At 42.7% G+C, this 27,924-nt stretch overlaps 1 protein-coding gene across 2 annotated transcripts in view; it reads left to right on the top strand.

Annotated features, from left to right (window-relative positions):
- Window positions 1-27,924, top strand: part of vav3a (vav guanine nucleotide exchange factor 3a) — a 95,274-nt gene continuing 67,350 nt past the window's right edge. For both annotated transcript variants that reach the window (XM_087846000.1, XM_035914588.2), the window contains exons 1-2: window positions 1-446; window positions 17,642-17,758. In XM_087846000.1, the coding sequence (XP_087702126.1) occupies window positions 240-446; window positions 17,642-17,758 (324 nt within the window). In that variant the 5' untranslated portion in view covers window positions 1-239. The remainder of the gene's footprint in view (window positions 447-17,641; window positions 17,759-27,924) is intronic.

Here is a 27,924-nt window from a genome sequence, read left to right on the forward strand (position 1 = left end):
AGAGATAGGAAGGGTGCAGGGTGCGCTCCATCCACAGCCTCTCTCACTGTGTCGGACTGTCATCCCTGGAGCAGTCGCCTGAATCTCCGCCACCCTGTGCAGCGGACCTCCTCAGCTTTCATCTGTTTTTTAGAGTTGTAGCATGGATACGATTTAGGCTAACGCGTAAGACACCACCTAACAGTCATTAGTTTCATTTAAAGAAACCTCCTGAAGCTCTCCCGGCCGAAGTCACAATAATGATGGAGTACTGGAGGCAATGCGCGCTGTGGCTGATAAACTGCAAGGTGCTCCCAGCTAACCACCGGGTTACGTGGGACTCTGCTCAGGTATTTGACTTGGCTCAAACCCTCCGGGATGGAGTCCTCCTGTGCCATCTGCTCAACAACCTCAGACCCCAGACCATCAACCTGAAGGAGATCAACCTCCGGCCGCAAATGTCACAGGTAAGAAGCGGACCGCAGACACCCCCTATTGTCCGTTCCTCCCTTTCGTCGCCGAAACTTGGTCCCGGTTGAGAGGGCCAGACTCCGTTAGAACTGAGCGTCTTTAAAGTTTCACTGCTTTTCGGTAAAAATTGGACTTCTGCTACAACACCATCAAATCTTAACTCGACTGCAGAGCCTTCATTTGTAATTCGGCACAACGTGGTTCACAAATAAAGGCACGGTTTCAACAAATGTCGAACTTTTCCAAAGATCTTGGTTGCCGCCGATCCCCAAACTGTGAGGTTCAGCGGCGGAAAGCGGCACAAAAGCGACGGTGTCAGCTCACGCTTGTTGTCGTATTGTCAACTTGAGGGCCTTGTCCGTGTGCGAAACGTATGCCGAAGAAAAAAACGTGCTCCTTTCCATTTCAGAGAGCTCATATTCGCTGTTTTACGGAGTGAACAGGTTTGACAGACGGAGGGGAAATCGCTAAAATATAGGAAAAAATGGACGGACTTTGGTAGCCAACTTTGCGCTGCATGAAAGTTTTAGCGAGCGAAAACGACCACAAGCTGACTTTCTCAAATTCTGTCAGTTCACTTAGTAGCTGGTGGTTGGTGGTTGCTATACACGAGACAGGTCAAAAAATAAACATGGGCTCTTCAGCAGGCCCTTTGCACATGATGTTTGTACACAGGGCATAAGATTAAGCCGTTACGTTTTCTTGTAAACGATGCTAATTAGAGAATTTCTTTGCTTTAAAGAAAATATGATTCACGATGACAGATAGGAGTGCAGTGCTTTAAAAAAAGAAAAGAAAAGAGAAACCAAGAAAAAATGGCTTGTTTGGCTTTCCTAAGGAAGAGTAAGAGTTAACAAAGGCAACCATATAATCTCCTTTGTCTTTATTTTATGGGATAGATAGACAGATAGATGTGGCCATGTGGCTCTACTTTTATTTTGGTACCATCTGCTTCAATGACAGGACAGCTTGAACCAGGACCAGATTAATATTCACCTTCATAACAGTGAATCTGGGCGTCTGGCGTGGTGACAGCACACACAGCGACATAGCCACTCACCTACTGAGTCTGCAGGCCTGTTGTAGGAGTATTAAACTGCCTGAATAACACACACAGCCGTGCACACACATTACCGTGTGTTACCTGTAATCGATGCTCTAATGCTCTCATCCACTCCAAACAGGTGATTAAGGTATGATATCTGTACCGTGATGTACTGCACGTCTGATGGAGAGGAGGGGATTAGGCTGGTTTCCTGGAAAAAAAAGAACAGTCGATAGGATATGCAGTTACCGCTCGTTCACAATTGAATTGGGAATCCACTGTTTGAGCTCTGCGTCCGGGTCAAGTGGACGTTTTAAGAAAGCCTAGAAGATTTTAATGTTATCAGGGGCAGTGGAAATAATCCTTTTCAAGGATCTGCTTACACAGTCAGTTGTGTAAATCTGATCGGGGCTGTAAGAGAAGCCTATTAGTCCATTTACTGGCAGATGTTACGTTTGAATCAATGTCACTGCTCTAACGCAGAGTTATCAGTAGTTGAGTGTTGTCTGTCAGCCGTGACATAATGACATGCTGTGTGTGGAAAGGTTATGAACTGCATTTACGCTCAGTGCCCGGCCTGGCCCGGCCTAGACTAGCTTATTTATAGACAGACTGCGTTTTATGCACGGTTGGATGGCTTACACAAACCGAGTCAGTGATGAAGCCACACTCAAAGGCAAATTAGCATTAGTAGTAGGCTTGAGCACGATCCCATACGTTTACAAAGTCCATTTGGTGATGTTGCCACTGTGTTTTTGTATTTCCCAAATTCAAGTTAAACAGTGTACAATAGCTTTCTCTGTTAAGTCCGAGGTTTCTAGGTGGGCGTTATTTTGTTGTAATTGCTAACGCAACACACATATTGCAGTTCACCTTTTGTTTTTTGCAGTAGGGTGTGAAGTGCATTACTTCCCATTGGCTGAACAGAATATCTACGAGATCATAGCAGCAGTTATACACCTTTATGACCTCTTTATAGGTTCAGGTACTCCAAGCTTTGGTTCTGCTTACAAAGTATTACTATGAGTAGCGAGTATTTGTTCTCAGGCTGGCATGTCAGTAAAACCATAACTCATAGCTTTTCCTTTCAAGCACATTCACACCACATGAGGCTGGATATAAACACCCCCAACTCCTTCTACATGCACATAATCGTAAAAAAAAAAAGGGTGACAGAAGCCCCCCTACAACTTTCCTCCCTCTGTCTCCTCTAAGTTAAATTTATGAAACTGAGGGTGGAGCTGCTTCCCTCTTTCACCCTGCATAATTCATGAGGACCGTGGCAGCTACTTTATCATTGGCCAATAATAACACATGGGACGCCACTGTGGCCTCACCCATGGGACCTACGAGAGGGAAAGACAAAGGCAGTGGTAGGACAGGGCTACAAAGGGCCTGTCTAGCCTCCACAGAGGCATCTCAGAGGACATAATGGGACCTGCAGGGCTAGCCTGCTGCATTGAGGTTGGCTGCTTTAATTAATGTATGATGCTTCAGAATCTCTGGAGAGCTCATGTGTGTGATGTCGAAATCAGGGCTGCTTCTCTCTCTGAACCATTAATTGTGTTTAGGTTATTGGTAAGGTCTATATTGTGTTTCATTTCTGTTAGGAAATGGACCATGTCAGGCCATCAGACCCCCAGTAGGTCACTCGGATGTTGGATGAAAAAGCTGTGAAATGATCAAATAAAGTACCTGATGTCTGTATATTTTTTATTTATATAGCACCAAATAGCAACAATAGTTGACCAAGATCTTACAATAATGCAGAGAAAACAGCAGCAATCAGACGACTATGATCAAGCATTTGGCGACAGTGGGAAGGAAAAACGTCCTTTTAATAGGAAGAAATTTCTGGCAGACTTAGGGAGGGGCAACAATCTATTGGGGATTCTCAGCTCATACTAATGAAATGAGTTGATGTGTACTGTAGCTTTTTTTCTGGTGAAGGCTACTTTTTTAAAGCCTTGAGTTTAGCATTTTTTTCTGTTGCTCTTGGTTTTTGGAGCCTGAAGTGGCCATATTTGGCTAAGAAGTTGGAGGGCCAAGTTAACGCTAATGCTTACTTGGTTAGCAAAGTGCATCCATCAGTTATAGGGAACACAGTCATATATGCATGTTATCAACCTCTTAGGTGGTCTATTGCTACCAACTGGACAGCAAAGAATACTTTTTAATCAGGTAAAGACACAGTGCCAACACCACAAACAGGATTATGAGGTCTAGTTCACTGACTCCAGTTAGCTACGGTGAAGCTTTGAAGACAACTGTTGTCTTAGTGGCTGATGTCTCATTTATTTAGGCTTCAATACAATGTAAATAAACGAGGTATGTAAAAATGCACCTCTGCTGCAGTTGTCATTAAAGGGAAGTTGTCCAAAAAGAGAGTAAACATGCTTATTTCTTAAGCGACGTTGGGCAATGGAAGAGTCTGTGGGGGATGACTTGTTTTTAAGCCTTCTAGAAAACTGCAGTTTATGTTTTGCCACTGGTGTGTAGGCATCATTTTTCAAACTAAGAGGTTGCCCTTTGGTGAAAGGAAAAAAATAAGATGTCAGTACAATGAACAAAGATTGGTTAAGTAGACATTCGTCTGTTTATGTGTCTGGAATTGTGCAAACGGCACGGTATTTGCTTTTACCTAGCATCAGTATATCAGTATCAGGACCTAGTGTCAATATAAAGCAAGATTTTGACCCATTTTGATCAGAGCTTTTACATTGCAGGGCACGACCATAATTGTAGTCTAGACACAGCTCAACCACAGCCCAAGCAGCATTCTGGTTTTCTACCCAACAAAGACCACATAATCAGTAGTTGTTTTTGACTCAGTGGAATTCAGGCTTTAGCTTTAAGAGGAACCGTGGATTGCTTGTCATGGTGCAACCAGCAAACCCTCCCTGTGTGAGCTGGTTGCATTTGTCTGAGTGTCTGTCACAGAATGTACTAAAAACACAATAGGAAAAGGATAGGGTAAAGGACAACCAGTGACTGGCTGTGAATTTGCAAAGAACGCCATGAAATTGTTACTGCGTTGGGTTTAAAAGCATATAATTATATCATTTGATTGAAGTTGAAATCTGCCCTTGTGCCCCAAACTTGTCTAGCCTGCTGTTGCGTTCCATGACACAGGATTTTAAACTGCAGCTTCAGAGCGAGAACGCTGCCGCAAAACCAACCAGCTGCTAAAAGTCTGTCAGTCGGACCGGCCGTGAGCCTCAACGTGCACAGGAAATCAGGAAATGGAATAGAGGAAGGAAGTGAAACCAAACATGCCCTCGATGAAGCTCAGACCAAAGAACGCAATTAAGAGTAAAGAAACTTCTCTCTTCACAGTGCACGGAAGAAGAAGAAGAAAAAAAAGAATTGTTCTTTATAGAATTGTCTTCAAAGATGTCAAGGCCGAGTCTTCATTTTTGGAAAGCGAAAGTGAGAGAATGACGGCGTGTGAATGACAGTCTGGTCTAATTTTAACACGCCTCAAACAGCAGAGAGGTTTTCAGAGAGCACTGAAGCTGATTAACAGTCAAAAAAAGCAACAGAGGATGCTTTCTTCATTTTTGCGCAGATACCAGCGAAGACCCAATTAACACATTTATGAATTCTATTCATGCGATGCAGACTAGTGTGATGTAATCTATCCATTATACTCTTTAAAACAACTAATAAACAGCAAATGTATTTATTTTTGATCATTTTCCATAATACATTTTGACAGGTGTGTGGTTTCACCTGACCTGGATATGACCCTTTAAAGGTCTTGTACACATGGTACGCTTAGAGAATGGTATTATACACTATACATGGCACATATGTATATTTTATTGGACTCAGACCAAAGTTCTGTGATGCAAAGCAAAGAAGCCACTTTCCCACTGTGAGCTCTGTGTACAGCAGGCTTCAAAGACTCAGAGGCTTGCGCTTCAGTTGCAGAGACAAAAGTCAGATACAGAGATTTGAGTGGGAGAATGAGAAAGACAGAGAGAGCGTGTCTTCATTTTCTTTTCAGTGCCTGTGCAATGAGGCAAGTCATATAAGCTGAGCAAAGGGGACCTGCATCTACACAACAGATTGCGATCCTGTTTAAAGATGTGTAAGAAGGTGCCTCTGCAACAAGATGTCAGCATCTAAATTTGCATTTGCAGGAATGTTTAGAGTAGCAAAGTTGAGGGTTTGGTGTGAAGTATCAGAGTGTAATTACAATGTATTTATAGAGGAATAAAGCTTAGTGAATGGAATATCTAATGTAGTTTTTAATAAAAAGCAAGGGTATAGACAGGAAGGATGGGGGAAAAATGGAGACAGCACAGTATAGTGATATTTCACATAGTGACCTTATATTGATACAGAGACACCAAATATTGATATTTTACTGTGAAAATACTGTGAAGAAAAGGGCTAATCTTATGCACCGCAATCCTGAGATAATGCTAGCCAAGCAAACTTAAATAGTCTCAACCGAAAAACAAAAGGCTGGACTGCTTACCTGGACAAAGCTTTGTCCTAATTCAGAGCAAGCTAATGGCTCAGTCACACGAGTAAAAATTGATAAAAAAAACTCACTGACAATAGTGTGACGGATATCAGACCAATAGGCGATCGTGGCTCAAGAGTTGGGAGTTCGCCTCGCCTTGTAATCGGAAGGCCTTGGTCGTTGTGTCCTTGGGCAAGACACTTCACCTACCGCCTACTGGTGTTGGCCAGAAGGGCCGATGGCGCGATATGGCAGCCTCGCTTCTGTCAGTCTGCCCCAGGGCAGCTGTGGCTACAACTGTAGCTGCCTCCACCAGTGTGTGAATGTGAGAGTGAATGGGTGGATGACTGGACGTGTAAAGCGCTTTGGGGTCCCTAGGCGGGACTAGTAAAAGCGCTATACAAATACAGGCCATTTACCATTTACCAATAGATTATTGATATCAGATCGACAGCAGACTAACTCTGCCTTATGACAACATTTATGGCAGGTTTTAGTGACAGTGTTGTGTATGTGTGCTTGACGATATTGTACATCAGACAGATATTGACAAAACTGAACTCTGAGGACATAATTTCCAGTAAAGAAAAGGTTATAAATTACAATATGTGCTGTTGCGATACTCACCATATCACAAAATGTTAAAAAGTAGCTGTTAGATTCAATGTAAATGCTTTATTTGCACGTCACAGACTCGCATCTCACAAAGACCTGCTCTGTGGGTTACATGGACACTACGAAGTGTGCTTTTCTTGTTATAACAAGTCTGAAAAGAACTTCTAATGTTTTTGTGGAAGTAAGAAACTGAAGTTGAGTCTTCTTGCTTTTCAAGCACAATGAGGTTTGTGGAGTTTTATACATAGAATCAGAAAGTGTGAGTTTCATATCTGAATGGATTTAACCTTCTCAGCTAGCTTCCGGTGACGTCACTTTGCTTCTCTGGTATCATATCTCATTAAGTTTTTGCACTGAAGCGTACTTTTTCAGCTTTTCTGCTTCTTTCTGTTGTTGTGCAGAAAATTAGCACCAGTGACGGTCCTTAATACTTAATATTCTCATCCTTATTGTATGCGCACTCACACCTGTGAGTCCGCTTTGCATGCTAATTTTGCACACGCGACTAAGCGCATGCTATTAGTATGCAGTATGCAAGGGTTCAGAGACAGCTCATGAGTCCCATGATGACTCCATCTGAGCTGCTGGAGCTCGGCTGCCCTCGTTGGTTCATTTCGAAGCAAAGATTGCACCTGTCAGAGTGTAAACACCACATTACTGCGATCATGCACGCCACGTTGTTGCAAGGCTCCACGGCCTTCCATTTACAATTCCGGTGCAGTCGCGCTAGTTTGTTCCAGCGTGTCACCCCGATGACGTGCACGTACATGTGCGGCTTTATGTACAGTGACATGGATGTAGATATTTGCAAAGACGCCGTTGCGTTGCATCGCACTTGTGCACAGAGCAAACTGACCTTTCTTCCTGTCACCAAGGTAACAAGCCGAACCACAGCCAACCGGTAAAGGCTACGCTCCAGTGCACGTTAAAACTATAGGTAATGTATATGCTGATTTAATTAGGAGCTATTCGCTGGTGGAGAATGTACTTGCAATCAATATTTATTATGTTACTCAGTTGTGGTGCTTTGGATTCAGTTAATCACCGTTGAGTGCTCTGAGAGCTTTAAGAAAGTCAATACTGTCTGTTGTCTTTACTGGCAAACAATCATCATCACAAGTGACATTCAGTTTTCAAGGAGACCCTCAGCGTACAGTATGATTATGAACATTTAAAGAGGCGCATTAGCAAACAACAACTGCAGTTTTACCTTTTTTCCAAGCTCGGAAATGTCAGGATACTATCTGGAAGATAGTCGGGAGCTGCAGTTGTACACATTGATGATACCAGCGTACAACCACCAACCACGCTCATAACCTTTTATTGACAGGTTTACTGTTGTAGGAAGCCTGGAGCTGGGAGAGATGGGTGGAAATGAATGGAGCTGCATATATCTGTTGTGCACATGAGGGAGATACATTTTCGTACAAGTGTATGGACCCGGAATAGAAAAGCCGTCTGCAGTTCACAAGATTATTGTCTTTTCCTGCAGGGACAGTAATGTGTAAGGTGCCCTGTGCTGACAGTGCGGAGGTGATGGATGGCCGTTGTCTGTCGGAAATGGGAATGTCTGCATTTGTGTAATGGAGACAGAGAGGGGGAGAGTCACTGAAATAGATTAGGAGCTGTTGTGACTCAATACATGTATAACACAGCACATGCAGGTGATGAGGACAAGGGACAAGGTCAATTAAAGGCCTGAAAGGACGAATTAAAGGCTCTAATTTGCCAGAAATAAACCTTTGTGGAAGGTGGAAACGGAAAAACGTTCAGTTTATCCTTCTAAATGTGCGTCTTTTCACAGCGTGGTTCCAAAAATAGGCCCTGCACAAACCCATATCAGTCAAAGCCCACTCGCCTGAATGGGCAGCGACACACACGCATGCACACGCACGGGTCAGATAGCCATTGACCTGGCTCTGTCAAGTAACACGGCAGAGTTGTTCACATTTTTGAACACAATCTTCCAAGAGGCAGAAAATAAGGGAGAGGAGGAAAGAGGAGGAGAAGGAGGAGGGATGCTGTCTGCTCACCATTCACGCTTCAGTGTTTGCTCATTCAGTGTGTACGTTTTATTTAGCGCTTGACACAGTGTATATGACATTCAACTCTCCACTTTCCACAACCCTGACCCCTTTTAATCCTGCCGAGCCGGTCACAGTTGAGTTGAAACTGCTTGACCTGCGTTGCCGCAGCTACGAGGGTTCATATCTCACACAGTAACACTAATTCACTCGGCTTATCGTCAGGGGTGGGGGCAGGGGTAAGCTTTGTGTACATGTGGGGGTCATCTGGGTTCAAACCAGGATTTAATGGAAAATGGCTTCCGAGTCACGTACTGGTGTTGTGGGGGAGGTAGCAAGGTTTTTCCCCTTTTGCCTCTTTGTTGCCACAGAGAGGCTCGGGGAGCTGTACTGTAAGCCTGCGCCTGGCTCTTTTGTGTGGATGTCAGAAATGTCACGAGAAAGACTTCCTGTCATCTTCACTTCTTCCTGTGATTTCTCACTTTAAGTATCGGGGGAGCTGAGCGTGCAGTTTAGGGCGCCATTCACCTTCATGTATGTAAATGTCATCAGGTGACGCTGATGACATTTACATACATGAATTTCAAAACTCTGCCTGGGCAACATGATGGTATTTGAATTACTGATCGTTCTGGCCTTTATTTTTAGGAAACTTTAATGCAATTGTGTGGTTTGGAGCACCTCTTATAAAAATAAAGACTTGTGGACTTGAGCTTGAATCATTTGTTGTTTAGTTGCACAAAATCCAAAGAGGGCATCAACCATTTGTTTCATAATCTTGGTTGACTGTTTAGTACCAACTCAAAAAGTCTTGCAGTTCTTTAATGCTACAATAACACTAAAGCAAAGAGTGGAGTTACAGTTACGGACCGTCTGTGGCACAAACTCGGTTATTGCGATCAAATACAATGAATTTTCGATCTCACTGTCTTTGAATCAAAGACAGGATCAAGGTCTGCAACCACTTGGAGACCACTTGCAGTCTGCAGAATGACTTTGGTGGTAAAAGGGCAATAAGATGGAGTCAGTCTGATATGAGTTTGTTACTGAATGGGTTGACAACTGCATAAAGCAGCAATTAACAGTGAATAATCCAGAAATTAAAGCCTGTATGTATAAATTAGACGGTTTGCAGTTGCTTGCAAACCTTTGCCAGTCCCTCTGAGAGTCTTTACAGTATGTCAAAATTGGACCGTGATTGTTTGGAAATAGATTACCTCCCACAAAGCGACCTGTGCAATCACCTTGCAGTTGAAACTGGTCATCCAGACGAGTGTGTTGCACGCTCCACCTCTGTTTGCTGCAACTACTTGTAATCAGGTGCTGAAATGTGAAGAAAAGTAAATCATCAGCCAACCACCGATTTCTTTTGTAGTTTCCTGGGTGGTTGTGGACCTATTTTTACTCTAGTGTGACTGAGGTTTGACTCAGTGATGCTTACTATTCTGTATATTTACAATGATGATGATGCTTCAGTGATGCTTACTATTCTGTATATTTACAATGAAACATTAACGTTAACATGGTAACTTTTTCTCATAAACAGCTCTTTGGCCGTTTATGAGACATGTTCCTAATCTTTCTGTATTTTTTTGCTGTTAGGAAGGTTGTATATGGTGCAGAACATCTGCATTGAAAATAACTGGCTGCTGCATCTGTGATTCAGGCTGATCAGATCAATGATCCTAAACAATCAGCTGAAAGAACCTGTAGAGTGACGGGGGTGTCAATAAAGGGATGTGGTGATCAGAGACCATAGAAAACCAACGACATTCACGAAATTTTTAACAATTTATTTTACCAGATAAACTTTTTTCAACTTTGAGGGAAGGGAGTGAAGTGACTACCAATGAGAGCGAAGGATGTAGTTGATTAGATATGACAGGGTGGTAAAAACATTAGCGGGTTACCTAGGCGACGGGAACATGGACCATCTGCTCGTGACCGACCATCATCGACAGAGTGATGAATAATGACAAAGGTGATGACTTTTCATGTTTCTGCCATCATAAATTACCCTTTAAATTACACACTTTTCCATTCTTAATTCAAAATGAGCATTTAGCTTGAGTCATTCAGCTGGGAAAAACCTGCACGTTCTCATTTTCTCTCACTCTCGTTGATACCATAATGCTTGTCCCTGACAATTACTCCGCATACTGAATGGAAGGATTAGAGCACCACATAGAGCTCCTGGACACACAGATGACTTTTAAAGCTCGCCACGTCCAAATGGGGGTGGGAACAAATGAGCCTAGTCACATATGAAAAAAAAAAAGCTGTTGATGAAGAGGTGGTAAAGAAGTTGTCGTTAACTAGCAGTGAATATTCAGAGTCACGAGTGAATGGGAGAATAGTGTGGACTGAGACACTGCGTTGAATTATATTGTAAAGCAAAAGCTGTGCAGTTTTAGCGCACTTTAAAAAAACGGGGTTACTGCTTTACACCAGAAAGAAAAGCTGCTGATAATATTCTGTGAGGGTGAGTAAGATGATGAGCGTCTGGCCGGCTAGGCTGCCTGTTGTGATGATCCCAAGCCCAGGCGGAGAAAGAAAGGAGTGTTTTTGACGGTGTCAGCAGACCTCTGCCTGCCTCCCACCTCCCGTTTCCTGGTTACACAGCTGACAAAAGCTCCTACATGACATGGATGTGACCCGAGCGCTTGGATAGTGATATCGCACCCACCGGTTATGACTTAAGAGTCTTGGCAAAAGAGCTCCACAGATCAGGCCTGCGCACATGATGTAATTCACACCGGATACAATATCTGAGTGATGGAAAGTAGCAAGACAGTCAAACACAATACACCGAATGTATACATCTCCTCTACATTTCATGGTTTTCTTTTTGCTGTCCCATTTTGCTGTCAGCAAGCAGATGACATTTGGGGAGCTCTTACCTGAGAATTTGAATTCTTTGCACAAAGCTTTGGGTCCCTCTGCAAAATATGCTTTGTAATTAATTGATCATAAACAAGGTTCATGTGGGGCGATGGCCAAACGTATAGCTGTATTTCATTGTGTATATCTATGAGAGAATGAGACCAGGATTTCATTAAGCAACACAATCCACACGGCGCCCATAAAATGCTCCAGCTTGTTGCTATGGAGCTTAGGCTTGTATCAAGGAATACATGAACAGAAACTGGAGACTTACTGTGGATACAGGGACATATCAAAAACACTACATTGATATACAAGATTTTTTCTCTTTGACTTCCACATGGTTGGTCTCAGAAATGAAATACACTTGTACGATTTTAAGCCCTCCATACATCAGTCTTGTACTGTATAAACTATGCATTTTATCCAAACCTAACTGGCGTGTGTTTAGAGCTTCCTGCTGAGACTTCACAGCCTAATCTGTCTTTAAATCCTTGTTCTCCACAATGAAGCTGTTTGCTGTTTTCACTGAAGTACAGAAATAGGTGCGTGAACATCGTTGGATGCATCTGCCTTGGATGCTGTGCAGTTTCAGTAGGAACATATTTGAATTGAAGGCTTTTAAATAAAGCTACTGCTCGTCCTATTTCGTAAATACACGACAAAAACAAGCGTGTTTGATAAGGGTCGCTGCAGGGGACACCGTGTCACAACGTCACGTCATACGTTTCACTTGCAAAATAGAGTAAAATCTGTTTTTGGGACTGGATGTGAGAGACATAAAACCCCAAAGATACTGCAAATGTTAACCCTGTTTTAACAGCATTTTAAAGACGTTTTCAGTTCAACCGGGCTTAGTTGGGGTCTGTGGGAAAAGGAAAGACATAAAAGGAAAGCATCAAATAAATAAGACAAAGTACAAACTTTGAACGAGCCCTTATTTAGACTTATTTAGCAGGAAATTTTTGTAGAGCCTAGAACGTAACCTACATAAGTGGTCGACATCGTTGCTTTAATCTTTTGGCGGTGTATTATGTGTTAATTACCTTGTACTCCTGTCCTGGTGTTTTATATGCAGTACCAGCCAAAAGAAACAATCAACCTGCTGGGATTTTTAAAAAGCCTTTGTTGTAGTCAGTTTTTTTAGAGGCTAACATATTTCTCCCTCAAGGTTTTTCACTTTTCTACATTACCTCAATTGATACAAGACAGACTAGTGACAATTGTGAAGTCACAAGCGAACAGGCCATTGACGATATTTGCGGACTGTATCGACCCGATGTGTAGTTACATTGCACATAGTTTACGCTGTAGGTTGCGGTAAAGGTTTTCAGAGAGTTTTACGGTCTAGGTCTAGCAACGATGTAGCTTTCCAGCCAGAGGATCGATCCCCAGTGAGTGTAGTAGTAAAGGAAGTCTGTAATCTCAGGGGACTCTGTTTACTTAAACTATTTAATTCTTGTATCTTTCTGAAACATCTTTTTAGTTCATCTTCTCTACGCACTTAGCTTCCACCTGCAAGCTGATGTTAGCTTGCGTGTGGGTTAGCCACAGATGCTAAAACCACTTTAAACTGGGATATTCTGAAGCTCTAAGTTTTTTTGGACTTCATGGGTTGAGCTGCTGATTTGTGAATCTTTTCTCACATTAGGGATTTTGGCCATGCCATTGTCTCCAGCTCTCAAGTCTGTTTTTTGAGCTGTTTTGACGTTATGGCAAGGCACAATCTCTCCTTGTGCTTGCTGGATGAGGCTGCTGCCACTGGGAAATGCAGTTTAGTTGATGTTCTTGGTCTCTAAGGTTTAAGTGGGTCGACTTGTCATGTTAACATCCGCGTGAATGCGGAAGATCGCACTGAAACATGACTGATGTTATTCACCCCACCTGTCAGTGGTCTTAATGATATGGCTGACTGGTGAATATCAGACTTTCTCTTAATGGCAAATTCAGATTTTTTGAAATTTTCTTTTATAACTCAATCTCTCATTTGCCTGGACATGGAGTCTGGATTCATATGTACGCACACACACACTCACACACACACGCACACTTACACATAAGGCCCTTCGATTCTTGCGCCCCAGAGAGTCACTATTGCAGAACAAAAGCTGCCAGTGGAACAGTTAGCGGTTGCCTCATCCTGCTCCACTCTTGTTAATGCAATTCCCTCTTTGCTGTCTTCGGCTCAGTGCAGTAGAGAAGCTGTCTTTCATATAGCATGTCCTCTGTGAAGCTGCTTCCCTTAGATAATATAGTGAGGTCCTTTGGGACTCTCCAGAGACTCCAGGCAGACAAGATGTGCTCGTCTGATAAAAGAAAGTGATGTGTACAAGTGTAAACATTCAATATTATTCACTCAGTGCTTGCTTGCTGCTCTACTCTTATCTGGAGCTCGCTGGCTGGGGGCTTTTCTCTCTCCTGTGAAGCCATCTGTAAAGTGTAATTCAATTGCGGCAGAGAGCCATTTTATACTTGATGCGTGGACATGCTCTGCACAGACAAATCTGATTCTGCGTCGTACCATGAGAGGGAAGGTGTGTCACGCATAACAGAGTAACTCTGGGCTGCTTTGCATCCTTTCCCATGCTCCTAGTTTTCTGAGGCGACACTGACTCAATTAGTTTACCAAAAGTTGCCATACACGATTGCAGTCAGGCCTAAAGGTATGGACTCATATATGTGGTCTGTTTAGCAAACAGGAAACAGCGAATGAAATCTGTTTCCTGCGAACCTGTTACCCAAGAAGAAAAAGAAGAAGACAGTCTCCTTTAAGATACTCAAATCTAAAAAAAAGGACCTATAGAAAGATCGTGGCCTTTAAAAAAAAAGCTGTATTTCTGCTAAAATGCTTCCACGCAATTAAACTTGGCTGTCACCTAAAGTAACCGAGTGTTTTTGCCCCTAATTCAGATGCTCCTGAGATTTTCCAGACATTTTACAAAGCTGATGGTGCTGATGGGCAATGAAGTTAGTCTATCTTACTTCTTCAGCTGCTGATATATACACAGCAGTGCAGTGCTTTCAGTTGTCTACATTCATTGTAGACTCTGATCCCTTTGTCCTGGTTTGACCATAAGTCGTCACTGCTCAAATGCACAAGCCGAAACCACACAGCCGTTCCTGTTGTGACTCTGTGTTGGCTGTGATATTGTGTTGTCTTTGTACCTGACGTGTAAGTATTGATTTACTGATAGTTCCATCATGTAAGTGTCATTTTGTCACGTAACACGTCTAATAATGCTCCGATGTAAAACAAACAACCAACCAAAAAAGTGTTCCCAGCAATTTGGTGCATAGTGGTGTGGCCAAAACCAGTACAAAATCAGAACTTTCGGAAACATCTTTTACATCAGCATCCTTTTTTTGTCTTCCATCTTGTATTAACTACAGGAAGGCTAAGTCGTGGATGCTGCATGCTGGTTAAGCCCTGTGTGTTGACATCACCCCCCTTCACTCACTTAGTGCCAGCAGTTCTACGAAAACAGTGTTAAACGTCTTTTACTTAATACTTTAGACCTTACCCCCCCACCCGTGTTTTTCAGTGGTTCCACATAATATGGATAAACAGTTTCTGGGCTGAACTCCATTAAGATCATTAGCAAAAGTTTCAAGCTGCAGATGAAGCAAAACACTTGCACGCTCAGTAAATGACCTTGTTTATTAGTAGAGTTACTTATTGATCATTTGATTCAATTTTAATGTGTCAACGTGCACCCTCAGCTGTAATTCAGCTCTAAGGCTCAGAAAGAGTTTCTTTTCATCTTCATTAGTGTATTTGCATTGTGCTGCTTGCCTGCTAATAACCTTCTTGCCTAGTATGGAAAATAGACGTCTGTGCTCAGCAGAAAAATTAATATAGTGGCAGTTTTTGAGGTGAAATCCTCAGATCCTCAGTTTGGTCCTCGGAAGAGACAAATCTCTGTTGGGCTGCATCAGGAAGAGCCAAATCAAACACGCTATGGTTACACCTTGTGAATAAAAGAGCAGCTGAAAGTAGCTTTAGAGTATTCACATTCTGTCTGTGGTCAGACCAAATCAGCCATTTGCTAATCTGTCATTATCAGACTGTAATATTCAATACACAAAAGGGTAAAAAAGAGACAGAAGAAACACCCTTCATCGTTGATTTTGCATAATTTGTCCACAAGAGGGCACTCTACAGTCTCCCTGTTGGCAACACAACCATGAAACAATGGCATCAGATGTTACAGATGTCTGTTACGCATACCGGTGGTGATGTTTAAAACAACACTTTGTCGATACCTAGTAAAGCCCAACAGATATAGGATTTTTAAGAACAATACCGATATTTGGTGATTTTACAATGTGATATTTCGATATATGAGGCAATAATTCTTTTCCATACACTTGATATATAAACAGATTTCCCTAACATTTACTATGTACGGTTATTTACTTGTTCACACTCAATCTGACTCTGTTTGACTCAGCTGGCTGTTGTATTTGTGGCCTTCCAAACACGTGTTGCCAACTGGGAAATTGCCCTCTAGTGGACAAAATATACGTATGTGTATTTATATATATATATATATATATATATATATATATATATATATATATATATATATATATATATATAGGGTCAGTGTTAATGCAGCGTTAACGTGATGTTAATGTGGCTTAAATGCAGCTTAAATGCATTAACGCCACCATCACGATTAACGCGATTAAAATTTTTAACGCACTCAACTCAAACTTTGGACAAACTACCCGAAATATGTTGACAGAGACATTTCAGGGATTTTGAATCAGTCTGAGCTCCAGATGGGTTAATTGTTAATCATGTTAGCCGTGATGACGCCGTTAACCGTTTAAGCCACATTAACGTGTTATTGCCGAGTAACCCCTTACACGGATTGATCTGCTCGTTAACGCGGATTAGCCCGTTTCAATGCATTAACGCGGATCAGTCTGCGTTAATGCTGACTAATATATATATAGAGAGATAAATTTATATAGATAAATCTATTGGACAATATAAATGCTGATACTGATAGATTGGCAAATAGCAAATATTAGCTGATAATATTTAAATATTGTCTGGCTCCAATAGCTAGTGCCAATACCAGTAAACGTTTCTGTTTCCTTCAGTTTTTGTACTTATTTACTTCCAACCTTATACCAGGTAAACAATAAACCTTCAGTTTAAAAATAAATAACGCTAGTGTAACGTCTTTCAGCTCTTTCTCAAACTATCTTTCAACATTTAGCCACTTTGAAACTGATTTAACGCAGCACATTGTCCTAAGCTGAAATGGAGGCTGAACATAAACACACCACAACAGTATATACAGATGTACTTGCCTGTGCGCCCAATATTATCAAATGAACAAGAGTTATGTAGCTATGCATTAATGTTAGTAATGTACTTTTGAATTTGGAAATGCAGCAACTAGAACCAGCCAGCTTGTATGTTTGGTGATTGTTAATGAGCTGTGTTTGAAGCATTGCTTTTTAAATTGTATTTGAAATAACCAATTTCTCTTGATATTTTAGCTTTTAACTTGCTCTTGTGCAGCAATTTGCTGAAGATAAACATCACAATCATAACTTGTGACACCAGGATTCAACAGTCGAAAGATTAATTGAATGAGTTTTGACTCAGTTTAGACTGTGAGATCCAGATAATGCAATGACATAATTAGTGTATACATGTGGCATGTGCAGTTAGCCAACTATTCAACTGATAAGTCAATAATAAGGAAGTTTCTTAAAATTTCTGTTTCGTTTACATGACGATAGCAGAGACGATGTACTGTATGGGGAGGAGTAACCAAGATCTCGGCCTTTCTCTCCCTTCTCTGTTGAATTATCTTTTCCTTTATTATGCAGCACCCCATTGCCTTATTTCAACAGCAGATACATCATATTAGTGAAACACGACGCCTTTAAGCACAGCTTCCCCCCTCTCTCAGAGCTGCGGCCCTCCATTGTCCTAAACTGCGAGGCCTGATTTGACAGTGAAAGCTGTCAAGCACTATCCAAAAAGCAGAAACTGTACGGTGATGTCATAAAGACACGCGCACAGACACGCGGCCATTTGGAAAGAAAAGTGAAACATCACGATACTGCCTGTAAATTTACTGTCCTGCCACTGACACATGAACCCTTTCTGTCTCCCCGACACAGTTCCTGTGCCTGAAGAACATCAGGACTTTCCTGGCAGCGTGCAGCGACGTCTTTGGCATGAAGAAAAGCGAGCTCTTTGAGGCCTTTGACCTTTTTGACGTCAGGGACTTTGGAAAGGTAAGGCACGACTCCTACAGGCCCGTTAAAGAACGAGACGGAGGCTTTGGCATCGGCAGCCTGCATCCACCCTCGCTGTGTGCGCCAGCTGTCCCCAAAGACTGTTCTGAATTAGTCAAATGTGCTGTTACACCCACTTTTGCCTTTGTCTTTAAGTCACGCAACTTGGAGCTACATTTTTATTAGTCTTTCAGTGATTTCTTTCTTAAAAGGCAGACTTGGTCTTTGTGAGAGCATCTGAAGTGTAATTAGAAGACACCGGTTTTCCCGTCACAGGTGCTAATAAATGCAGTCTGAGGCCACAGGTTGGCTTGCTTCACACTCTCAAATCACGAGCTAAAGCTGAAGTCAGCAACATGACCCAGCACTTTAATCGCTTCCTCTCATTAAAGTAAAAAAGTCAGCGTGCAGACGTTAAACGGGGGGGGGGTTAAACGTCTGGCCTCCGGTTCGTTACTTTGATAGGGCTCTCAGTCTTCACTCGCAGGGCTGTGGAAGCGTCTGCGGCTCTCCGGCAGCCCTCGGGAAGTCCCCAGGAGGTTAATTTAGAAATACCAGGCTTGAGCAGAAAGAGGGTGCTGCTGCATTTTGGTGCACACGATGTGTTTACAAGATGACAGGGTCATAAATCCAGAGCTTAAAATGTGTGTGTGTGAGAGCGAAAGACTGAAAAGCATCGATAGGAATGAAAAGTTACTCTGAAACACGAACTACTGGAGCACTGCAAGCTCACTGGTCAGGTGGCAACACTTGAGAGGTAAAAGTTAACTTCAGAAGAGCACAGCAACAACACTCAGTGCTCACTTTGTGTTAGAGTTCAACTCGGTGTTTCAGCTACACTTTCACAGCTTGCTTTGAATTATTGGAACATAATGAAGATCTTCTCTCTAGCTTTTCCTTTTAAACTGGTGTACTAAACTGAATTAAGTAGCTGAGAAAATTAAGCCATCCATTCATTAAATCAGTTATAATTAAAAGATATTTGGACTGAGGCATGCTCATTTCTTTATTTCCTGGTAGAGCGAAATACAAATACAAATCTGTATCCTTGCTTCTCAGAAACAAACAAATTTTAAGGAATATCAGGTTTTTTGATTTATGCTTGTAATTGTACATTCTCATATTTTACTATTCAAATGTTAACTCCTGTCCTTCCAATAGGATAAACACAGATTTGTACAGTTCTGTGTTAACCAGATAAGATTTGGTGGCAGGTCCATGCTAGCTGTTTTGTTTCTAGTCTTTATCCTGGGTTAGCTAGCTACAGCAATGTGAAAGAGAACGGTTTCACAGGATTGTATAAGGTCCTGTGTACCCTTACTGACTCCATAGGAATTAGGAGGTTAAGTAGCAGTCGGGGGCTTCTAATGGACTCGATTAACTGATCATCAGTGAGTGTGAGTACCTCTATAAAGCGGTCTTGGCAGTTTGTTGGTTGCATTCATACCAAATCATCACCCCTCATTGTGTGTGTTAACACAGTGTCACAATCTTTACAGGAATGGACGTCCCAGTGGAGTCAGAGCCTCATGTTCGTGACAGTACAGTTAGAAAAAGACCGAACAGGGATGGCTTGCTTTGAAAGATGACCAAGAAAAAGCCTCTTCGCTCTATAAAGAACGTGGCAGCGCAGCTTAGGTTTGCAAATCAAAATCTGAACAAGCCTCATGACGTCTGTAACAACATCCTTTGTACGGATGAGACTGAAGTGGCGATATCTGGCCATGATGATGTATAAGCACCACAGTTGGTAAATGAATGGCCTCAAACCTCAACGAGCTGAGGCGATGCTGTAACGAGTGGGTTGTGTTCCCTCCAGGATGATGTGCAAACTCATGTAGAAATTATTTTTTACAATACTGTAGAGAGTCCTGTGACTATATTTCACATGATTATATATTTGGTTAGAAGCTTTCAAACAGGAAATTAAAATGTTCTCACATAGAAGGATTTACATAGAGTTTGCTTTTTTGATATTGGCCACATTAACCCGCTGCTACTATTTATTTGGAAGTAGTACATGAGGTAGAGCTATTTTTTGGTGTATGGTGAAAGTATTTAATGGCTTACAGACTGATAGAGTTAGATAGAAAACAATAAGTTCAGGGTGTTGCTGCTGGAGAATCATTCTGGTGTCTGATTTTGGCCGGATTTTTCTCCACTGCTTTCAGTTGGTGGAGGGAGAACTTCGATGATTCTTGAGTGAATCCCACATTGCCCTGAGTGACTCTACCATCTCTGAAATTAGACTGGAAGCTGGTTGGTAATCCTCGCTCGGCTGGCTCCGCAGAGGCTAATGGAGCGAGGCGGGCAGGGGATGAGCGAAGCTGCCATTTACGTGACTTTTTCAGTTTATTTTATTTTTTTGTTGTTTTAAAAATAGCTGCCGGCCTGCTTCTGAATAAAACATCAGCCGGCCTGTTTATTTTAGAGTTTATAGACTTAGATATAGAGTCTGCGCTGGGAATATCTCTGTCTGCTTCAGCAGTCGCACTGTGTAATCTGAAAGGTATTAAAGTCCTTGACTCTGCTACTTTAGAAGCTGGGAAGGAGCATTAAAGGGAGAAATCCTTAGAAAACATGACCAGACTAGGAAAATCAAGGGCGCGTTTAATTTGTAAAACTGCATCTGTCTAACTGCTTTTGAAATTTGAACTCGCCTCGGCACAGCGCCGCGATATCAGCGAGTCACAGAGACAAAAGCAGCAGGTCTGTCTGCAGACCTTTCTGTTCGGTGCAAGAACATCTGGTTTGAACATCTGTCTTGTAGACACATGAGGGCTTGTGGGTCCTGCAGGGAGAACAGAAACTTGGATGTGCAGGCCGTGCACACACTGACACACACCTGGCTGACAGAGAGGAAGAGCGAGAGGGCTCCAGAGTTGATCTGTGTGCAATATTCAGGCCAATAGAGCTGCGATATATCCCCTCACTGTTATATCTGTGGAAGTGTTTGGCAGCGTGGGCGAAGAATCCACAACGTGTGTTTCACTATAAGGGTTACAGTCATTTTACCATAGTGTGTGTCCACTGAATGTATAATAATACAATGCGTAGCTATTACATGGGTGTAATCAGTGTAATGTCTACATCCTGAAGCTTATGTGCCCCAGATGACATCACTAGCCCGATTTTGTTGCACACACACTGAAACAATATTGTTTTGTCTCCAAGCTCTTTTGTGTGCTAAGATGCGCACAAAATGTATGAGCTTTTAAAAAGACCTTTTCCTTACGTGTCATAGGAAAAATGTGCCATCGTGTGCTTAGTGTGCAAGTTTTACATGTTAGGAAAGTTTTAAATGAATGAAAACACATACTGCCATCATCATCTCTGTCAGTGACTAATTGTCTCATTTCTATTTTATTGCTAATTCCAACTTGTTTTTTTTTTAAATAGAAAGTGCTGACGGGATCTTTCCATGCTCACACAGTCACATGGTGGGCAGTTTATCCTGGAAACAATGACTCGCTTTTTTTTTCTTCTCAGCTTCAGTTTTTACACTTCAAGGAAACAAGATCGTGCAACAACCGGTAGCTTAAGAAGTGCTGGCTAGTTGATTTTTGTTTCCAGTCTTTAAAGAGTATTGCGCTGACCAAGCTTTTTTTGGTGCTGTGGTCATCTGGATGACTGGTGGATGCTCAGGCCTCCACCCCTGTGTAGTAACCCTCCATTATGTACTGTATCCCATTTTCTACAGCTTCGCATGTGCCAGAAGATGCTACACCTGCATATTGTTAGCTGTGTGTCATGTAAATCATCTGGTAATGAGTGACTACTCTTGCATGCTGTTGTTTTCGCAGCTGCGCCCGACTCATTCATCTGCTTCCAGATCCCTGCGTTTTCATTACGCGTTCTAGTTTCATTAATCAGGCAAGGGTTTCCAGGTTTCCACAGTCCTACGGTTACGGTTTGATTTCGTCTTCAGATAATATAAATCTACCAGTAGATGCTGAGTTTGAGCATATCAGCAAGAGGTTACAACGGAGCAGGTATCCAGTCAGGAATCAACCTCCCCCAACCCCCGGGTCACGGACCCGTTTGGTACCAGGCCGTGAGAGTTGAGGCTTGGGTGTGAAATTTATGGTTTTCAGGGTTTTTATTGTCGCTAACTTGGTTTCCCTTTTCCCGTGTGTTATGAATAAATCTTTTTTTTTGGTACGGGTTTTATTTTGTTGTATTTATCCACGACACCTTAAAGGCCGGTCGGTGAAAATATTGTCAGGCATAAACCGGTCCGTGGCGCAGAAAAGGTTGGGGTCCGCTGCTCTAACAGTGGCTTTCTAGCTTTTCTTTCTTTTTTAAATATAATATGATGCAGGTTGTTTTGGGTTATTTCTTTTTTTGTTCTTTTGGTTTTGGATGGGGTGTCTAAAAGAGGTCTGGACCCTTGAAAGCAACTGTCCTTCTTGGAGGACAGCAGGGAGATAGGGGTTATTGATTGCTGTCTTCCTCCTCAGTTGACTGTGATAAATTTAACTGTGGAAATCCACTAAAGCCTGATGCATCTCCTGACCAGCCTCCCCCCCCATCATTTCTCCCTCTCTGTCTATTTCCTTTGTCCTTCAGCTGCACTGCTGATCACTGTGGTCAGATATCATATGTCTAATGGATCCTCGGGTTGTATCTCTGCACCACAGGGCTGAGCTGCAGGAACAATGAGTCGCAACTGCTTCGGAGGCACATTTTAAAGGCTACAATTAGGTTATGATCAGAGTAATTGCTGGTCATTATTTTGTTCTCCGCCCCAGATATGGTAGAGATTCCTTGCGGGTTGTTGCTAACATCTTTCCGGCATGGCGTTGGAGGTTGGTGGTGTCGTAGGTGTCAGTCGATTAAACCTGCAATTAAACTCTCAGCCTCGCGGAGCAGTGAACCCACCTACAACAGACTAATTAGTCTGGCTTTGAAAGTGTAGCCTTCTCTCCCATCATGGTGTAATGACTTTTCTGCTTTGTGACAACACAACAAAAGGTTACAAAGATGTCAGTAACACAGAAAGAAGCTCGGTTTATGGCTGTTTTGTGTGGTTTTTATAATGCTAAATGAGGCCTTCAGAGAGAGAAGTCGGTCCAAACCTCTGCAAAAGCAATTAATCAGATTTTATTGGCAGGCGGCTCAAGACCACAGCTTTCTCTGGTGGACATTTCAACATACAGAATGCATCTGCAAGCCTTAACTTTAAAAATCACTGCATTCCAGTTGCATTGTGCATGCTGGCTGACTGGCACATCTACTCTTTCCGCTCCTGGTGTGCTGCAGTGACTTTGTGCATGAAGAGAATCTGTTCTTCATCCTCAATCCATAGATCTGTGTATGTGGCTCGCTGTAATTAGCTCAGAGATGCAAGGGTGTCATCCACAAATATCTGAAACTGCACACAGGTGAATGGCTCAAGGACTCAAACATTTTAACCACGAAGTATAAAGTGTTCTTGTTGTAAATGCTGTTTGATTTCATATCCTGCATCCCTTTAAGTTCAGTAGGTGTTCCAGAGAATTCTCCACAGTCTTGTTACCAGAGAAATGTTGGCCATTCAGTGCTTTTTGTTGACCTTGAGTTCCAGCGTGTGTGAAAAAGCTTCCTTGGTTCACTTGCTGTGCACGTGGGTTTAAAGTCAACCCCAAAACAATTTGACAGAACCTGCTGAAAGCTCTGTGGATAATTCATGGACTCCTGGTGACTGACTGCACGGCAGCTGATTTCACTGGAAACACACTTCTCATAACAACTGGTTTCTTCAAGCATGAGCGCGTGCACTCGTGCAAAAAACAGAAAACCCATCACGCGCACACACACACACCAACCGCCCGAGCCCAGTCGTGTCTTTCTGAAGACCCTCCAACCTCCCCCCCCCTGCAGCTCTGCTTGCCGGCTGCAGGAATGGATTGTCTCTTTGATTGTTTCAGAGTGTGAAAGAAAAAAACTTGAAGATTGTGGACATCTGTTGGAGCTCTCCGTGTGAGCTGATTGGAAGTCTTAGCTCGTGGCAACCATCACCTCACTCTGTGCACACACAAACGGAGCTGAAGAGTAGGCTGTCATGGGAACTCGGGATCTTTTGGTGATGGATGTGTGAGCTGAAGACAACATATGCTTAACTTTTTTGCTCTGTCCAATTTCTGCATTGCAAATTTTTCCTTGGATTAAATTTTTCAATTAGTCAGCTCACAGGTGACAAAACATACACAGATTTCTCCAACAACCCTTTCTTTGCCTTTGGTTATACTCCACTATGATCATATTTGACTTTCTTTTAAATATATCAGGGAGGCAACTGAATGTCTGCAATTAAGCTGATTAAGAGAAGAATGGAAGCACGAGGCTCACTGTAATGGCCGGCACTCACATGGCCAGAGTGAGGCAGAAGCTAAGACTCGTCACCACGGCTACCAACGTCCTCAAAGAAAAGCTAAAACTTGCCCTCAAACAATAATTCTGTGACATTTGAAAAGCCACACAGGCCTTCTAACGTTGAATTAGGGAAAAAGATGCCTGATAGTGTAGGTGGTAGTGTTTGCATACGAGTGTGTGAGAGTGCCTCTATATTTGCGTGCATGCTACAGCGACTCCTCCGAAGACTTATTCATCTCAAGTCTCAGTAAGCAGCAGGAAACAGGAAGAGGAAACGGTCACCACAGAACCCCTCTGGGGTTGTTTCTATATTCAAATTTGCCTTCAGGTGTAAGGGTGCATGTGCACTGCTATCTGTCTGCATGTGCTGCATTTTGACTCATGCCTTTAAAATCCAAACCACCCACTGTGGCCCCATGGTGCCAACCAGCCTGTCGAGGCCTACAGTATATTTTGTGTAAGTGTGCTCTGGTGAGCCAGGCCTAGACAATTGGACTCCTCCCCACCACCCCCACCACCACTCTCCACCTCCTCAGTCTTGTTCTGCCACAGGCTCTATCAAGCCCGCACTCTTCCTGTGACCAGGCTCCGGCCCCTGGAAGTGGAAGCGTGTGTGTGAATGTGGGAGAGTTTATGACACAGAGAGGAAAAAGAGTGTGCTCTGACTGGAAAACTGGGTGGAAGGGGAATTTATATTTATATTCTTGCCACTTTTGGTCAGTGGTGTGTGTGTGTGTATGTATCTTTGTGTAAAGACATTGTGTTGTATGTCCCTGCCCCATACCAGTTCAAAAGGGAGCCTCCCGTTGAGCGTGAAACACATTAACCCTTCAGGTAGTCCTACTGTAAAAAGATTTAAAAGGAGCTCACTAGTTTAAAAAAACGAAACCGATCCTTCAGTGAAGTTTTTTTTTTACTTATAAAAGCAACACCGTCATTCTAATTCTTTGCGTTTGCATCTCAAATGAGCGTTGTGGCCTTCTTGTCATGTCGATTGACATCAGGAAACAGTAAGAGGCCAACAGCGGTTGTGCTTGCAGCGCTCTTATGGTAAAGGCTTTGTGTGTTAGGCTGCTGTTCGGTATTGAGGTTACCTGGGCGTTTAAACATGGCAGGTATTTTTAGGCCACTGCCGACACCGGGCCAGCCAGAGAGCATGTGAAGCTAAGCCACCGCGGTCAGGAAAGACGACAGAGACTGAAGGACTGAAAACCTCCCCTCCTCCCCTCTCTGCCCTACATTCTGACAGATTTTCTTCTTACCCCTGCTTCAATATGGACTGTTTCGCTACCTGGAATTACTGACCTACATCGCAGTGTGGCTAAATGGTACAAATGCATTTGAGGGCATTTTTGTTATTTTCTTTTTTCCATTCTTAAGACAATGAAGTAAACGTTTGGTTGCACTGTTATTTTGAGCAGTAATGGACTACATTTCATCGGCGGGGATTGCTTCAGTTTTTGACATTATTTTAGTGTCTTTTCCAACCTTACAAGCAACTTGTTTTGCATGAATACCAGTTGGGACCTAGAAATTGTAGCTGGAGATCTGCTCTTAAAATTTGTAGTAGGACGATTGTTGCTTGTACAAACTGGATAATGAGGAGTCTTTTCATCCGGCTGTAAAGGCAACAAAAAACGTGATCTTTTTCTGTTACGTAAAAGTTCATACAATTCATGCAAAATCAAAGATGCTTTTTAAAACAACACATTTTGCTGTTAGATGTCTTAAGCGTGTGGCTCGAGTTCCTGAAGTCTTGTTGCAATACGATTTGTAGGCAACCCCTGGAGACTCAAGAACAGTCAAATTTTGAACAGGACGTCTTATTTTTGCGGTTTGCTAAAAAAAAGAAGACAAAATCCAGATTTTGCACCTTCTTGTAATGTTACTGTTCCATCTTTTCTGATCTCATCACTCCGTAGATACAGTTACATTTGTGCAAACTGCAGTGAGTGCCGATAAATTTAAAGCAATCCACTATATCAGACCTTACTGTACCCACATACAGTAAGGTCTGATAGTGGGTCTCAGGATTTCATTCAGCTGTCAGGGTGATGTCGGCCACCACACTGAGGTCAGTGAGACCCTCCAAACCAGTCATTGTGAAGGATGCTTCAGGCAGACGTCTCCAGACCCTTTCACGCCTGTCACATTTCCTCAGTGTGAATCTGCTGCCATCAGTGAAAACAACAAGGTGGCGGATCTCCCAGTTCTGGTGTTCCCCGAAAAATGCCAGTTGAGCCATGCAATGCTGGACTGTAAGCACCGATCGCATTAAAGGATCTCAGGTTCTCATTTCACCCTCTTGTAGACCCGTTCTTACAGTTTGGTGAAATCAAGCATATGAGTGGCCCTGAAGGTCATTTTGTAGGTTTCCTGGCGGCCTTCTCCCATTCTAAATACCAGATATACCAGTTCCACTTCTAAGTTAATGCTTCTATCCAGCTCTCCTCATGTAGTGGGTGATCTGGGTATCTCCACGTAGGCGTCATCTTAAGCTACCAGCAGGTATCAGTCAGGAGGGAGACAGAGAGAGCAGCAGTCCTTGGCCACCATATGCAAATCTGTTTCCTTTTTGGAGCTTGTCTAGTTTTTGCCTCTCAGGTGCACCTGTTGTCAGTTAAATGTGCGTCAAAGGAGTTGAAATTGATTCACAAAGGTTTATATTTCCTAACTGGTTAGATATCCTCGCAGTTTAGCTGACCTGGTGCCATACTGTGAGTTTCATGTGTTACTTGACAGGAAACTCCACTTTTTTTCACGTTTTCTGACACGATAAACTCAGATTTCTCCATACTAGCCGTATTTATACACACTATTCATAGACGAAACACCCAAACTCCACTGTGCTGTGCAGACTTCAGAGTCGAGCTTTAAAAAAAATGCCGATCCTGCTTACAGATGAGCGTTGGAGGTGAATTTATTCAGAACGTGAGTTGCCTGTGGTCAGTGTTCTCTTCCAGATGAGCAGCGATTCACCGAGAATGTTTAGATTCTGCATGTTTATTTCGCTCTCTTCAATCCACTTTCTCCCCGCTGTGCAGCCAGTTTCCCCTGGGCGCCCGCAAGCTTCATCTGAAGGGAGATGAATGAGGGAGATTTTGTTTTCAACAAGGGCAATCCCTCGCTGACACATCTTTAAAAACTTTCACCAAAAACCTGTCAAGAGGTGCCGGAGGCAGCATCTGTCATCTCTGCGTCGGAGCTAACGGCACTGAATCACAGGGACGTTTACGTCCTTCTGATTTCGCCGAGATGCTTTTCTGTAATGTAAAGATTGTGCAGAATCGTTGCAGAGGACTGTGTGCGTGTCAACGAAGCTTTTTCCAGATGCAACTGTGGAGAAGGAAGGGGGGGTTGGGGTCTTTTCCTCTTTGTGTTGCTTCGGAGAGGTGGAGGTGGAGTGGGTGGATGCGCTGTCATTCAAAAGTGGGGGCGATTCTAAATAGCTAATCTCCATCCTCCACGCTCTTTGAATTCTATCCCATCGTAGCAACTGCTCCAAGTTATATAATATCCAGAAAAGAGGCAGTTTTGATGAGCTCACATGGGGAGAAGTTTGCGCAGTAAATGAAATAATGCATGAAAGCAGCCGTGTGATTCATCTTACATGAAAGGCTGCAGTTTGGGTTTCTGGGTGAACGTGGTCAAGATTCTGATGGGGATTATAGTAATATAATATTAATCACTGTGTGGTTATTTAATGAGATTTAATCCATAAATCCATCAAAACAATATCCACGAAACAAGAGAAGCAGCTAAAATTGCTTTTGTTGGACATAAGACAGTTTAAGAAACGATGATTTTGGCTT

The sequence above is a fragment of the Neolamprologus brichardi genome, chromosome 9 (assembly GCF_056152115.1).
Source record: "Neolamprologus brichardi isolate AB-2024 chromosome 9, ASM5615211v1, whole genome shotgun sequence".
NCBI lineage: Eukaryota > Metazoa > Chordata > Actinopteri > Cichliformes > Cichlidae > Neolamprologus > Neolamprologus brichardi.